The sequence below is a fragment of the Kryptolebias marmoratus genome, linkage group LG3 (genome assembly GCF_001649575.2).
Source record: "Kryptolebias marmoratus isolate JLee-2015 linkage group LG3, ASM164957v2, whole genome shotgun sequence".
Classification (NCBI taxonomy): Eukaryota; Metazoa; Chordata; class Actinopteri; order Cyprinodontiformes; family Rivulidae; genus Kryptolebias; species Kryptolebias marmoratus.
In genome coordinates, this window is record NC_051432.1 from 13,223,705 (window position 1) to 13,238,563 (window position 14,859).

At 44.1% G+C, this 14,859-nt stretch overlaps 1 protein-coding gene across 3 annotated transcripts in view; it reads right to left on the reverse strand.

Annotated features, from left to right (window-relative positions):
- Positions 1–5,655: 5,655 nt before the first annotated feature.
- The window catches only part of fam13a (family with sequence similarity 13 member A), a 63,823-nt gene continuing 54,619 nt past the window's right edge, over positions 5,656–14,859 (reverse strand). The window contains exons 16-25 of one of the 3 annotated variants that reach the window (XM_017406543.3): positions 10,521–10,734; positions 10,306–10,447; positions 10,118–10,199; positions 9,823–10,028; positions 9,645–9,728; positions 9,308–9,403; positions 8,584–8,667; positions 7,963–8,159; positions 6,098–6,199; positions 5,656–5,997 (exon numbers count right to left, since the gene is read on the reverse strand). In XM_017406543.3, coding sequence (XP_017262032.1) covers positions 5,874–5,997; positions 6,098–6,199; positions 7,963–8,159; positions 8,584–8,667; positions 9,308–9,403; positions 9,645–9,728; positions 9,823–10,028; positions 10,118–10,199; positions 10,306–10,447; positions 10,521–10,734 — 1,331 coding nt within the window. In that variant the 3' untranslated portion in view covers positions 5,656–5,873. The remainder of the gene's footprint in view (positions 5,998–6,097; positions 6,200–7,962; positions 8,160–8,583; positions 8,668–9,307; positions 9,404–9,644; positions 9,729–9,822; positions 10,029–10,117; positions 10,200–10,305; positions 10,448–10,520; positions 10,735–14,859) is intronic. The other 2 variants (XM_025004217.2, XM_017406551.3) reach the window with 2 other exon arrangements.

Sequence of the window (14,859 nt, forward strand, 5' to 3'; positions counted from 1 at the left end):
CCCACCCCCGCGTGAGTGTCAAAAGACTGCAAGTGGCGTTTTTTTGGACACAGGAAGGTCACTTGAATCTGAAAGGTCTACGTGTGTAAATTCAGGTTGTTTTTTTTATTTTTATTCCGTAATTATAAGGTCTTCAGCTGTTTGGGAGTATTAGGAGGATTTGAACAGCTGATATATGAATATTACGAAATACGTCATCGTATCAAAAATCGAAAAGAAAAGAATGCTTTCTGAAATCTGCATGATGACCTGGGTTCGGAAATCTTTTGGTGCCAGAAAAGGTTGAGAAACTCTAACTTCTGGGTGTTTGCGTCGTCTGTTTTAATCTCTCCCCCCCTCCCTCCTTTTTTTTGGTCTCTTTTGCAAAGCTGTGTATTTTATATTCCTTAAATTCTATTTTTCACCTTTTCAAAGGGTTCTGTTCTTACCCCGGTACGTTCTGTTGCATCTGATTATTTTTAATTTATTAAATAGAGTGTTTTATATTTTGACAAAATAAACCTGTATACATGTGTGTAAATAGCACCTTGGATATAATCTCTCGCTCTGACGCCGGGAGGGGATGTTGGTCGGAGTGAAGCTTTTCAATCGGAACATTTGTTTCTTTTTGTCAGGCAGAAGGCGAGTTCAGGCCGACACATACTGACCATGATTTGCCGTTGCTCACTCCTGTTTTAGCTGTGGATCATAACCTGCATTCAGCTCTGTTGCCTTCTACAGCAAAAAAACAAAAAACAACCTACTGTAAGGACCTGAAGTCGACTTCTCCTGGACGCTCTCTGTACGCATGTCGTTTGGTGAAAGCTGGAACAAGACTTGGCATTATTTTCTGTTTTTGGGGGAACCGCAGTGATTCTTTGTCTCGCGGAGAATTGGACGGTGTTTCTGTCAGCCGAACATCAGACTGGAGCCCGGAGCAAACGATGTGCAACCCCTCCAGGATCCACCCACCAGCTCCAGTTACAGATATATAATTTATCAGGCTCCCAGGTCGTGTTGCTTTATTATTTATTAGCATTGTCAGACGTTAGAGCCAAGTCTGGGTCCATTAAAAATAAAAACACACCATATTTTGTTTGTTGGGAAAAAGAGTAACCATGTAGTGACCAAACAAGCATCATAGGTATGAGTTGGATATTACAAAATTGGCCCAATATGAGAAATAGCACAGATTATATTTACCATTTCATGGTTGGAGTTTTATGAGTCAGCTGACAGCGGTGATTTCCACATTTAATATTTTAGGCTGGATTTTTAAAAAATCTGCCACGCTTTTCAAAGTTGGGCGTGGAGATTTGAAGGAACCTCATTAAGCCTCAACCTCGAAGTCCGTCAAGCTGCTAGCCCCACCGTTAAAAACTACTAATGGTTACAGTTGTTTTTTTTAGCTCTTATTTCAGTTTGAGTTGTATTAAATTGTTTTTAAACATGTCGCTACGATGTAACCTAGGCTCGCCGGGGAGAAATGCTGCGTTCGATTTAAGCTTCAGACTTGGAGCTGTCTGTGTTTCCGTTGAAAGTTTGGAAACCCAGTCAGAAATGGCAAATGTTGAAGTACAAAATGGCTCTCTCCTCGATGGCCTTTCGTGTTGCAGTTTGCTCCAGTTTCCAGTCATGTCGTTAAGCTGGCTAACAGATTGCTGTGTGTAGCCTAGCTGACGCACTGACGGTCCAGATGTTTTCAGGTGGGGCTCTGTGGAAAGGTTATGAACAATTAATATCTTAGATGTAATTGGCTCGTTGAACGGCTTCAATTAGGGAAAACGGGTTATTTCTGGACAGATTGACAAGATAACTGCTAATTAGAGTGGGGCTGAGACCAAAGGGGATTGCTGCCATTTTAATGGGTGGTGCAAAGCTATTTTTAAACCTTTATATCACCTTCAATTTTTAATTAAAGAGTATTTCCATAGAAATGTAGTTATTTATAAGCCCTAACGGTGGCAGCAACAGCTAGCTGTAGCTCTCATTGTGCATCCTGTGGCTCTTCCATCAGAAGTTTAGTTATTTACCTGCTATAATGGCTGTAATGTGGAATTGGCTGAGGTTTAAAAGTTTATAAAGTAGAAACGATGTGATTGTTTTGGGACTGAAGTTGTTTTAAGACACAAACGGTCCACGTTAGGACATCTCAGACTAGCTGTTGGCTCCCCAATCCAGTTAAAATTAATCTTAATTTCCCTAATTCTTCTGTTTTTCATTTAAAGAGCCATCTACAGCAGGTGAGATATTGATCGTTCGTAACCTCTCCACGGAGCCCCACTTCAAATGGTCCGAACTGCCCTTTTGACACTCCGCAGAGGAAACGAGGAAATGAATTCTGTTATGAAAATGGCATCCTGAACATGATGTTTATGTTCGAGCATAAACCTCAATAATTGTAATTATCTACCGTATTTGCAGATTAGAAGCCAATTAATCGTTTATATTTGAATAAATGCATATTTTACCAGTGTGGACAGATTATGATTAGATGATAAGCTATTATCGTACTACTTGTTCCAGAACCTGCCCTGGGACTGTATTTAATCCCGAAGACTACTACGAAGCGTTGGTCGTGCAATGGCGTGAATCGTGTGAAGTTGTTTTGCGTGTCCGGTTTCTGACGCCGTGCCCGGTGTTGAAGTGACTTCAGTCAAAACGAGTCGAGGCTTTCAGCAATAACAACCTAAATCAGCCCAGTATTGTAGAAAAAGCAGCCCTCTGGGTGGAACATCTTAAATGCTGGACTCCTCTGAGGACACTTCATCCTGTTGCTTAGCTCTATACTGCATGTACACACACACACACACAAACACACACACACGTTCATCTATCAGTGGTTATTTCTTCTACAGAGTTTAGTCCTATGCAAAGGTTCGTGCAGCCCTTGACTTTTCTGCACCTTTTATTGTGCTACAGAGGATGTTGATTTTTTTGCATATTTGTCAGGAATAATACACAAAGCTCTCTGTTCCAGCCAAGATTTCAAATAAAATATATTGGAAACAAATAAGAAAAAAAAAAAAAAGGTTTCTGCTGACTTCATGACTACCTTTCAGCCCTGCTGTGTGCCATATTTTGATGTTTCTCACGAACCGTGTGTCTGTGTGCCGTTTTCTGTAGAATAACGTGGTGATTGGTTCGGCGATCCCCTCCTCTTCTGGAAGAGCCCGGGTTTCTGGTTAACTCCGGTGACATCATCACCCAAGTTTCCTGAAAATGAAAGTCCTCTAAAATAGATTTGATCAGTGGTTCGTACACGCTGCCGGTTATTTTAGATCCTTTTGGGTTTTTTTTTTTCAATCAACTACTAAGTATGGCTGATTGGACAAATGTTATAGAAGCTCCTTTATGCTTTTAGGTGCTAAATGTTAAATTATTCTTAGTCTGTCAGAACAACAAACAAGCAGGGTCTGGTCATTTTTTATTATTATTTGTCACTGTCTTGTCTTTTGTCTCATCCAGTCCTCTCAGCCCCACCCAGTCAAGGCCAGACGGCCGTCCGGCTGGTCTGGTTCCACGCAGACGTCAGGTTTAGTGTGTCTGAAAGTTCCTTCAACACTTTGTAATAGTTTGGGTGTTTTGTTGTTTCCTTAGAGGGGATTTTTCTCTGTCTGAGATCTTCCACCCAGAAACTAACAAAAAAAAGTGGAGACTGGAACGTTCGGTCCATTTTCCGAGTAGATCCTGTGGTAAATGTGAACACAGCAGCAGGAAACTACCTAAAAAGAAAAACAGCTTTAATGTGGATAAATTTAAACTAAATTCATGTTTGGTATTTTCATGTTTTGTTTTGTTTTTTCCCCGAGGGAAATAAAGATATATTTTCAGAGCAGTGTTAGGAAAAAGGATCATTTAAGTTGACTCAAAAATCATAGAAATCCCTCCTTTAACATCGGGGGAATGTAAGGAGCACTTCAGGAGGTTTTCGGTTCAAACTCTTTCCTGGAAAGCGGCGTGTGATTTGTCTTTAAAGGCGTTTTGTTTTCATCACCACTGTTTCTGACTGAGTGATGCTCAGAGGGACTTCACATTCTTTCTGCATATTTGTGATTTTGTTTTTTTTTTAACTCATCCCGTTGGTGCATTCGCAAACATGGCAGCTGGTCAAGTCTCTCAGTGAGTGTCTGACCTGACCTCTGACCTCCTGTCGCCTTTTCTGTGAGTGAGGAGGAGGAGGGAGGTCCTTCTGTCAGTTTGTGATGCATTTGTCCCTTCTGAAGGCTTTTGTTTGACCTTAAAGCAGCAGGATTGCACTTCTTTTCACTTGAATTTATGGCTTTAATCTAATCACCCGTTCATTTTCTTTCATCCACTTTTCCGTGCCGGGTGGTTTGGAGCTAGTGTCAATCCTCCAGCTATCATTGGTTGAGAGGTGGCGCGCACCCTGGACAGGCCGCTGCCGCCGCAGGACCACAGAGACAACCAACCATTCATGTTCTCATCCCGTGACAATTTAGTTACCAGTTAGCCAAACATGCATGTTTTTGGTCTGTGGGAGGAAACAGGAGCACCTAAAGGGTTTTTCTGTTTGAAAACTTGTAGAAAATTAGATTTTTTTCATCTTCTTCTACAGTGAGCTGACATTTCATTCATTATATTAACTCTTAATTGTATTATGTGTGTGCCTTTTATACCTTTCTTAGGTGAATGCATTTTTGCATTGATTAGCAGTGATTATTGTAGATATTTTAGTTTCTAGGTGACCTGTCTTTTCATTTTTAAATGATTTTTTTTTACAATCATTTTTCTATCCTGCAAGTCTTTCGTGGTTTTTATTTAAATATGAACTACTGACCACCTTATTTTGTTATATTTGTTTTTATTTTATTTATTACACTGAATGATTCTCAACTTGAAATTGCACACAAAACATAAAAAAACTGATCGAAGCCCAGAAAAGTTGGTAAAAATACGATTTATTTCATGTTATATACAAAATAGGATTTATGTACTAAAATGTACACGCTTGAGATTCATGAAATCTGACCAGTGTTTGTTGTTTTTTTTGTTTTTTCATAATATGAGGTGAAAACAAAATTCACACAGATAATCATCCATTTTGGAGAAAGAAAGGAGAAAACGTCCTCGCTCACAAGAAATGTAAACATACCGAGTGATCCAATATTTACAGAAAAGCAAAACGACACGTCGCTGTGAAGCAGCCATTTTTCTGCCCTCTGCCCGTGTTAATCAGCGTGTGCAAACACACCTAGCAGTGATTCAAAGATTAGCTTATCCGACATAAAAAGGTAACACGAAGCATGCCGGCGTGTAGAATATCCAGCCGCAGCGTCGACGCGGCCTCAGAAACGAGCTGCTCGACCGGCGCGCTCGCACTCCGAGCTGCCGTCTTTGGGCTGTAGTGAAAGAGCAAGTTTTCATTCAAACTTCTAAAGAAGCAAAAAGATCATTTCAGAAGGAACGTGGTGGTCGAAGCTGAAATAAACGTCATTCACCAAGTGAAATCGGTCAAATAGTGACGTCTCCCTTAGAAAAATACACATAAATACACTTATTATTCTTCACAAATTCCTTCAGAAAAATAACAAATTTTACACCTACAGTCGTTTTTTTTTTTAACTACAGGTTTACAGCTTTTCTACAGTTAAACAGAAGAGAATTGCTCTCTTACAATAAAAACGTTTAAACTGGTCAAATAAATTATCAGCGTTTATAATATTTGTGCGTCTGTGACTTCGTCTGGATGAGCATCCAGCTGTGAAGGTGAGGTCCGGTCAGGCAGTTCTCGGGTGAAGCGGGTGGGCTGGATGACCCCCACCCAGATTAAAACGTCGGCTGATCCCAGAGCAGCATGTTGATCCCAGTTCCTTCCAACGGGGTGAGATGTGTTTGACTTGATTGTCCCATTAGCGTTTTTTATTTTCGTCTCAGATGAACTTAGATGAGTCTCTTTTGCTGATGAGCACCTCCAGCAGCCGCAGCTTGGCTTTGACGTGTTTGTATTCGTGGTACTCGTCCGCCAGCGGGGAGCGGTCCTCCTTCTGGACAGTTCTGTAAGAGACAACCAGAGACGACAACAGTTAGGAGACGGATCTGGGAAAAAAAAAAAAAAAAGCCCTTCATGGTTTGGTTCACTTTCTCCTCGTCTTACCTCCCGTTCTGTCTGAAGAACTGGTCCTCGAACTCCTTCAGGTTCTTGCGGATCCTCTTCTTCTCCTCTCTCGTCTCCTGAAGCTGCTCCACGAGTTCCTGCCTGAGACGGAGACAGCAGGACACGTTTGAACGTCTCGCACCAGATATGGTTAAACTGAAGAATACTGAATATAGTGTCGTCTTCTTTGCAGTCCTAATCTAAAGCATACAGCTTCAGGATGAACGTCTACAGCCGATTAACCTTTGGAGTCTACTTGATTCAAGATGGCCGCCACCGCTAATCAGCTATATGGCTATAACTGAGCAAATTTTAGGGTTAAAATCTGATGTCATAGTAGTGGAGAATCGTCCCCATGACGTACTCTGAGCGCTAAAAGATCAGGTGACATTTTTATGTTAAAGGTTTGATATCAACTGCTGGAGTTAAACCTGTCTGTTAGCAAAATATCTCATGCACCAGTGGACAGACTTTAATGAAACGCTCAGAAAAAAGTCACTGGAACTCCATCTGCACCTGATTGACCTTCCTATTTCAACATGGGCACCACAGCCGATCAACTTTAGCACACACAAAAGTGTTTTTTTTTAGATATTTAGCTAAAATTTGGTGTCGTGGAAGGATGAGCTTCAGATAAAGTTCTGACAGCTGATGAACCACGAGTCTCTACCAGACAGGGTGAGCTGGGATGAGCTGTTCGCACACAGACATGAAGATAAACTCAGAATGAAATAAGGAGGGAAATCCTCGAATGACATCTGTCACATCTTATTGTGGGTAAACATTCGCCTTTTTTTTTCCACATATTAAACCAACAAGTGTCCACAGTACAGACTGACTTGAAACAACAAGCGTTTTGTAGTGAAGCGTTTAGCCGTAGTTTCTGCAGCCCGCGCTCTCAGTAAAGACTACATCTGCTCATTGTGTAACATGATTATCTTCTGACGGTTCTGCAGCGGGGGGGATGGGAGGAAAATCTTCACAGTGCCTCTGTCACGTTCGAGGTGAAAAGAACTGCTTTTTTATTTCAGCACTCGCAGCAGATTAGAAGTCTGGGCTCTTATTAGTGAAGATGACGTTTATTTAAAAGAAATTAACTCAAACTATGACCAAAATGTGCGAGTAATCATACATTTTGGGCATCCTTGTGAAATCTTGTTCGATTGTGAATTACAGAAATGACATTTACATGTACTTTTATGTAGGAATTTAAAATATTACTAGTAAACAAAAGTAAAAATGCAACATCACAGAACACCGAACGCTTTGACTTCATCTTTTCATTTCCTCGTTTCTGTTTGTCTAAAATCTCAGTTTAATAAAGCACAAGCTGCCCGATAGATGTAACCAACTACTGACCCGATTCTTCACCTAAACCAGGACTCTTCCTTGGTGCGAAACCAAAAAAAGAACAACCATGAGTTGGACAACATGCTCAGAGAAAAGCTACAGCAGTTGATTTGCTGGCAAAGAACGAATTTTGTGAATCATGATCTGATGCTGTTCATTCTTGTTCATTCATGTCCACCGAGGAACCATCCACATATCCCTGCTTTTATTCAATGTTTTTCATTCCTGAAGCATCTATTTGAGACGGCAGTGATTTTAGGCCATTTTTATCAGTAATCTTCCCAGCAACTGGTGACTGATAGACAAAAGATCTTAATACCAGCTGGTTGTTGCAGTCTGAAATTTGGTTTATTTTTCTTAGCATTTTTGTACGCCTGTCAATGCTGCGAGCGCTCAACCGGAAATGCTCGACTGTGATGTGGACGGAGCAGCACAAGGTCATGAAACAGAGCAGTAAAACGCTCTGGTTTGCCCCTCCAATAAGCACCAGGTCCGTCTCTGAACTCTGAACTCACATGGAGGCCGAGTGCAGGTTGGACAGGCCCATGTCCGCCGAGGTTTTGGAGGGTGACAGTTCGTCCACGGGCGAAATGAAACCGTCCACCTCCTCGTCCATGGGGTCCATGAAGCTGAACACGCCGAGCTCGGGCCGGACCGTCACGTTGATCTGAGTCTTCGTGTCGCTGTCGTCCTCCGAGCCGTCTTCCTCCTCCTGCACAAAAAACGACACAACAAGGACAACACGCGCGAGTTAAACGGGCGCCGGCGGAACTGCAGACGGCACAGGTTAGGCTTGAACAAGCAGGGCTTAAACACTGTACAGCATGGAGATCATGCAGTGTTAGTCCACAGTGGTTAATAATCATCATTTACTGCGAATTTTTAGTAAATTAAACTGATTTCATATGGAATGCTATAACCCCATGTGTTAAACTTTTGTATCACCAAAACCCAGCTAGGAATGAAATGAAGCTCACAGTGGAAACAGCATCACATATTTATATAAAAAACTAGTGATTCAAAAGCTCTACAGCCACCCAATCAACAGGCTCCCGTCAGGTTCATTAAAGGGAGGATGAGGGGCTGGAGCAGGGCGAGGTTCACTGATTACTGAAGCAGGTGGAGCAGCTCTTCACCTTGATATCATCGAAGAAAAGTGCGGTTTCACCCTCGATAATGGGCTGAAGGAGGGGCCCTCTGCGCTTGCTGGAGGGGGAGCCCTGTGGTGACGGTCGAGAAGGAGGAGTTAAGGACTGCACGCAGACGCTCACTCCAACAATGACTGAGACAGCGAGGCCACAAGCACTAAACTGTGTCTTTTTACAACTCAGTTTGCATTGTTTCAGACCGCTGCTTGCAGAGAACAGAACAGTAAAAAGAAAGGAAAGACAGGGATCGTTTTTTTTTTTTTTTTAAAAAAGTTCTTGTTTATTGTTTTGGCTAAATGTAGACGTACAGTTTCAGACTCTTAAGGAGGTAGTTACGCATCATTTAAAAAGGGCTGTCCTGCGAGTCCACGCTGCAGATTGTAATTTGGATAAAAACATGCTCATTTGACCCCTGTTTGATAACTGGTTTACTTGGACATGAACACAAAAAACACTACATGGTGCTGGCTTTATTTCACTCAGAACAAACAGTTCTCGCTTGAGGGGTAAGGTTTCCTACAGCTGCTGCTCTAACGCCTGTAAACTCCGGGCCACCGTCTGTAAATCTCTGCCTGCGGACGAGGATCGGTCGGATAAGTAAAGCTGGCCGAGCGTCCAACAACACGTCTGTTCGCACGGCGGGCTCTGCAGCCAGCACCGCGTGGGATCAACGGAGGAGGCGGCGGCAGGGAACTCGAGGCGCAATACTCACAATGACGGGGATGGTGGTGGCTCTGCACAGGATCTGCTTCACCAGGCGATATCTGTCGTACAGCGGTTTCATGATCTGACGCTCGTTTTTGGTCACCTGGAGCAGCGGAACGAAAGGGGAGCAAAGACATCCTGTTAGTGCAGTTTCAGCTACTTTCTGACATTTCTCAGTGTCCCTGCAGAGTGAAAAAAAAAAAACTGGGTGACGGCTATTCCTCTTTGGTTTTCATATCTAATCAGTTCTGTTTGCAGCAGATAAGTGCTCAAACTGCTCTTATGAGTCAGAAAACATGGCTGACGGGAGATGGGTTTACTCAGGAGGGAGGAGGAGGACTTACAGGTCGGCCGTGGATGCTCTCATAGTGGAGGAGAGCTTTCTGCAGGGCGACTTTCTCGGCTCCGATTTGCTCCCGTGTCATATCCTGTCAGCGGAGGGGAGACAGGAAGTGAGTCAGCATGTTCTTTTGGTGGATATTTTTGATTCTAAACGTGCAGCGGGGGTGGTGGGGTTTTTACCTTGATGTCCTCGGGGCGGTTCACCTCCTCCCTCTTCTCCTGCAGCTTCTTCAAGATGGACTCCAGGGTGCTGTCCACCGGAGGCTTCGGCGCCTTCTCCTGCGGAGGCTTCTTGTCCAGCTGGGAGCCGAAGCTCTTGGGCAGCGTGTTGCTGCGCTGGCGAGTCTGCGGCGGCAGGTCTTCCTCGGACTTTATCAGCTTTCGCTCTGGTAGAAAACACGAGAGCACCCTTTGGTTTAGAACTTAGAACCAATGTATCTCACTCGCGCTTTGTTTTTTACGCCTGCGTTTTTACCTTTGAGCTCTTTCCGAAGCCGAGCCAGTTCATTGAGCCACCTCAGCACTTCTGGGTTTGCTGCTTTATCCCCGTGGGAGGGCTAAGATGGAGAAGGAAAACATTTTTAAACAGACTGTTCGCAGATCACCCTGTGTGTATGTGTGTGTGTGTGTGTGGGGGGGGGGGTTACTTCCCTCGCTGCCTACCCTGTATTTTCGATCCTCTTCAAACTTCTCCTCGAACCTGTGAATCTTTTTCTTCAGCACATGAATCCTCTTTGTGAGCTGGGCAGAGGTCAGCTCCTCTCGCTCGTCGTCGCAGGAGCCCAGCGAGGAACTCCGCCTGCGACTGGACAGACAAACGACCCGGTCAGCACCGGCTCCTTCCTTCCTCCAAAACAAAAACAAAAAAACGAACTCACGTGATGAAGGAGTGCGCGTTAGGCGGGGACGGGGGCACTTCTGTGTCGTCCAGGTACTGCTGGCTCTGCCCGTAGGCGTAGAAGCGGGGCGACACCATCGGGTCGCTGTCCTCCTCCAGCAGCTGGCGGATCAGGCGGCCCCCGGCGTGGGGGGACAGTCGAGCCTCCTCGCGGTCCATGCTCTCCCTCTGCAGCGGGCATGCTAGGATTGGCTCTGAGGAACGCACACAAACACACGGCTGAATGTGGGAAACTGAGAGATTTGATCAGAGAGATCCTCTTTAGAAGTCTTTAGCTCGTGCTGTTTTAGTCATTCATATAACAAAACATTCGGCTCATTCAGGAGACGGGAGCTGTGACATTTGGTTTCAGCAACTTTAATATGTTTCAGAATATTTAACTTCATTTAATCCAGTTGGTCTAGTTTTGTGTTGTTAAACAATAGTGCATGGACCAAGACCAAAAGTGTTTTGCAGATTAGTTTTGATAAGGAAAATAAAAAAGGCAAAAACTACGAAAAAATACCATCCTAGTTTCATAAAATATCACATCTTTGAATCCTTTTTTCACCAAAAAACTAAAACCTCCCAAAAGACCCAGTTCACACACACAAAAAATGGATCTGCATGGACAAGAGTTAGAAAATGTTTGCTTTTAAAGATTTGTGAATAATTAAACAACTGGTTAAGGATCAGAACAGTGTCTACTATGACATGTTCTTTTAAAATTAGGAAACTGGGAAGTTTAAGCTTTCTCCCCCTCCAAAAAAGAGCCACTTCTCCCTCTGCTGACGACGTCTTGGACCCTTTCTGATTCACTGAAACTCAGCGCCGCTCCCTTAAAGTCTCTTGTGGAAAAAAAAGAAAAAAAAAAAAGAAAATCTTCCACTGGGTCAGAACATTCACACGTGTTGTTCTAAAACTGTGGGGAAACCACACCCACCGTGACTCCCAGTTCATCCCCTGGTTACTATGATGTCTGGTAAAAACGGCCCTGCAGAGAGAGCGAGAGCGAGAGAGAGAGAGAGAGAGAGAGAGAGACTCCCACCCCCCCTCCGACAATCCCTGGGCTATTAATAAAGCCCGGATCTCTGTGGGATAATGTCAGGCCGTGATCCCTGTTGAGAGGTACCGTGATGAGTTTGTGTTTTAGTTTCCACGCTGCATCTGCTCAGGCATGTGCACGCATGAGGGGTAAAAAAAAAAAAGACTAGACGGCTTTAAACTGAGGGGGACAGAAGAACCTCAGCAGGAATCCTCAGGTGGATGTCATGGAAAAGGAGAGACCTGTAACATCAGATGGCAAAACAAACCGAGGAGTCGTTGCTTGGAAAGAATGGCCGCGGGGGTGTGATAACAAGCTCCGAAGGAAACCGAGCATCAGTGTAAACACTGAGGGCGTCAGGAGTATACGCACAGCCAGTTTAAAATCTGACCCGGGAATATTTTTCTTAGCCAGGGGTTACATTAACCAAATAAAACGGAGAGGCTGAGCCGAAATTCCAGCTCCAGGAGTCCCGGGGCCTCTCTCTCTTTTTTACCGAGAAGGCAACTCTATAGCGTCTTCGCTCACAGCGGGTGGGGGTTAAACTCCATCACATCTTCTTCCCCTCCGAGGCCCAGACCGGAGCAGTGGAACCAGCCAGGAAGACTCCTTCCATCCATCCATGCGTGGCATCTCAAATGAATCCTTTAAATCAACCGCTCGACGCCGCTTCGGGATTAACTCGATTAATGAAACTAAAAACTTGTCTGCGCGCCTTCTGAGCGAAGGCAACTCGGCGGTTATGTTCCAGACCAGCCAACCATGTTGCCATGCGTCGGGAAAGGTCAATCGGGCAACATTTTCTTCCTTCTCTCCTTTCTTCCTTTAATCATCCTGACAGTCATGATCACAATGAGCTGGGTGGAAAAAAAAACGCTTCAAAAATCAAGGAGGCGAGGGTTAGGAAGACGGGACTTAAGAGGAACAGAAGAAAATATCAACATCTGTAAAGCTGAGGTACAGTCATTTTTGTGTTTCCCGAGGTGACTTGTCTATGACGGCCATCTTGGGCGAGTAGTGATCCTGCTTGTTGCAATAAAGAAAGGGAGTCGAGTTAACTCGCTTTCCCCCTTAACTCTAATTAACTCACGAGCGTTCAGAACCGTGTCACTTCCTGCCAATGTGTCTGTCATCTCCCCGCTGCTGGCAGGCAGGCGTGTGGGCGGGCGGAGCGAGGACGGCGTCCAACATCGGCTCAAAAGCACCGGCACAGGGTGTACCGGGACAAGGAGTGCAGACATTCCCCCCCGGCCTAATGCTCTCAGACGTCCACATCCTAATTTGTACAGTAGGAAGTATTTACAACCATTATGCTGTTTCATAAAGTGATTATTCAGCTCTTAACACAACAAAAGCCTCCTTTTGTTGCAGCGCAAGGCGAAAGTTGAGCTGGATGCATGTGAGCAGCGCTGCAGCAAACCCTGCATGTTCTCGACTCAGAGGTGCTGCAGCAACACCTGAGCGGTGCTCTCTACTTCAGCACACGTGCCCTATTTTGTCTTCTTCGCTACTGTTCTGCGACAGTTAGCTTTCAACTATTTACATTTTAAGCTGCAAATTTAGTACATTTAGCTTCAGTTTCGCAACAATTAGCTTGGCTGCTTTTTGTTTTTAAGCAACGGTTTTGCTAATTTTAGCTTTTAGCTGCTGTTTTAGCTGCTGTTTCTTTGAAAAACTCAATTTCAGCAAAGCATATTGCATTCGAAAAGAAATACCAATTTTTGTAATTTTACGCAATTTTGCAGTTTTTAGTTTGACAGTTAATACAGAATTATAGTTTTAGTATTATGAGCCAAATCAGTTTGTAAATCTTCCTGTTGCTTCATACCACACCGATGAAGTGTTGTTATTTCATGTACCGTAATTATTCTTCATCCTGAAGGCACCTTTATCTATACAGAAGTAAATTGTATTATTTTTCATAAAGACGGGTCCACATTTTTTGCTTCAGATTTTAGATCTATTTTAACCCCAAAAACAACTCGTTGAGCCTTACTTTAGCTCTGTGTGAGCTCAGGACATTACGTGTTTATGCTGCTTTATAAAAGGACTGTTGCAGCCTTTCCTGTTTTTTTTTGTACCAGGACCTTTTCTCTCTCGTTGCACTGTAAAAAAAATATTTGCTCAGTGACAAAATAAGTCTTTATTTTTGAGTTTGAATAACGAACAGTTCGAATTCACGGTGGCAGCGTGGACTTTGTTATGATTTCCGGGCGGCAGCTTTGTAGCTTCTCCGTGCAAATAACAACCTGTATCGTAATCTTTATGCATTAATAACAAGTCAACAGGGCCTGAAAAGCAGCTGAAGCCCAGGGGGCCCACACCCTCCTCCTTAATCCTTGCCCGGTCACAGCCAACTGTGCACCACCGCCCCGGGGGTGGGGGGTGCTCTGAGCTCATTTATGCATTCAGGACAGAGTGTACAAGGAGGGGGATCCAAAAAAGAAGGAAGAAGATCAGACAAAACATCTTCTTGTCTGTGCAAAACATCCACTTGGTTCGGACAAACACACGTCCTCCATGCATGCAAAATAATAAAAAAAAGGCTGCATGGCAACAAGAAGCTCCCACCCCCTCCCTCCCCAGAGCTCCAGTATTTTTCCAGGTATAAGGTTTGGCCACTAGAGAGCTCCACGAAACATGTTTTTGACTGCTGAAGCTCTACGCATGAGGCTGTTGAAACTGACACAGTTATTGCAGGGAGCTATTCTCTCTCTCGCTCTGTGTGTGTGTGTGTGTTTTAGATCAAACAGGAAGCAGATTCGGTGGCGATGGTGGGAGCGAACGTAAACACACAAAAGCGGAAATTGGTCACCAGAAGATACAGCGTGTTCCTTTGGTGTGCTCTGTTTTCAAAAAAAAAAAAAAGGGGTGAACCGAACCTGTTGGTTCCCATTCCTGCGCACAACAAGCGTTTGGCACTCAGAGCAGCTCGGCTGTGCCCAGGTTCCCCCCCACCACCACCACCCCGTGTCGCAATCTAAACAATCAGCATGTCAGCACACCACAACCTGGGCCCCGAGTGCCTTTCTGCACGCCACTGCAGGAACCAAAAACACACACTCAGATCAGAGGGAATAAATCAAAAAGGAAGCCCAGTGAAAAAGGAAAAAATATGATGCAACGCTTTCAGATTTCTGCCAAGATTGTGGTGTAAAACCCTGATAAGCCAGCATCAATAACATCCTTGGATATAGTTTATGGTTTGAACTTGAGTCTGTGCAGGATATTCATAGAAAGGCTTGTTTCTGGAGGGGGGATTTGGTTGGTGTGTGTGTGTGTGTGTGTGTGTGTG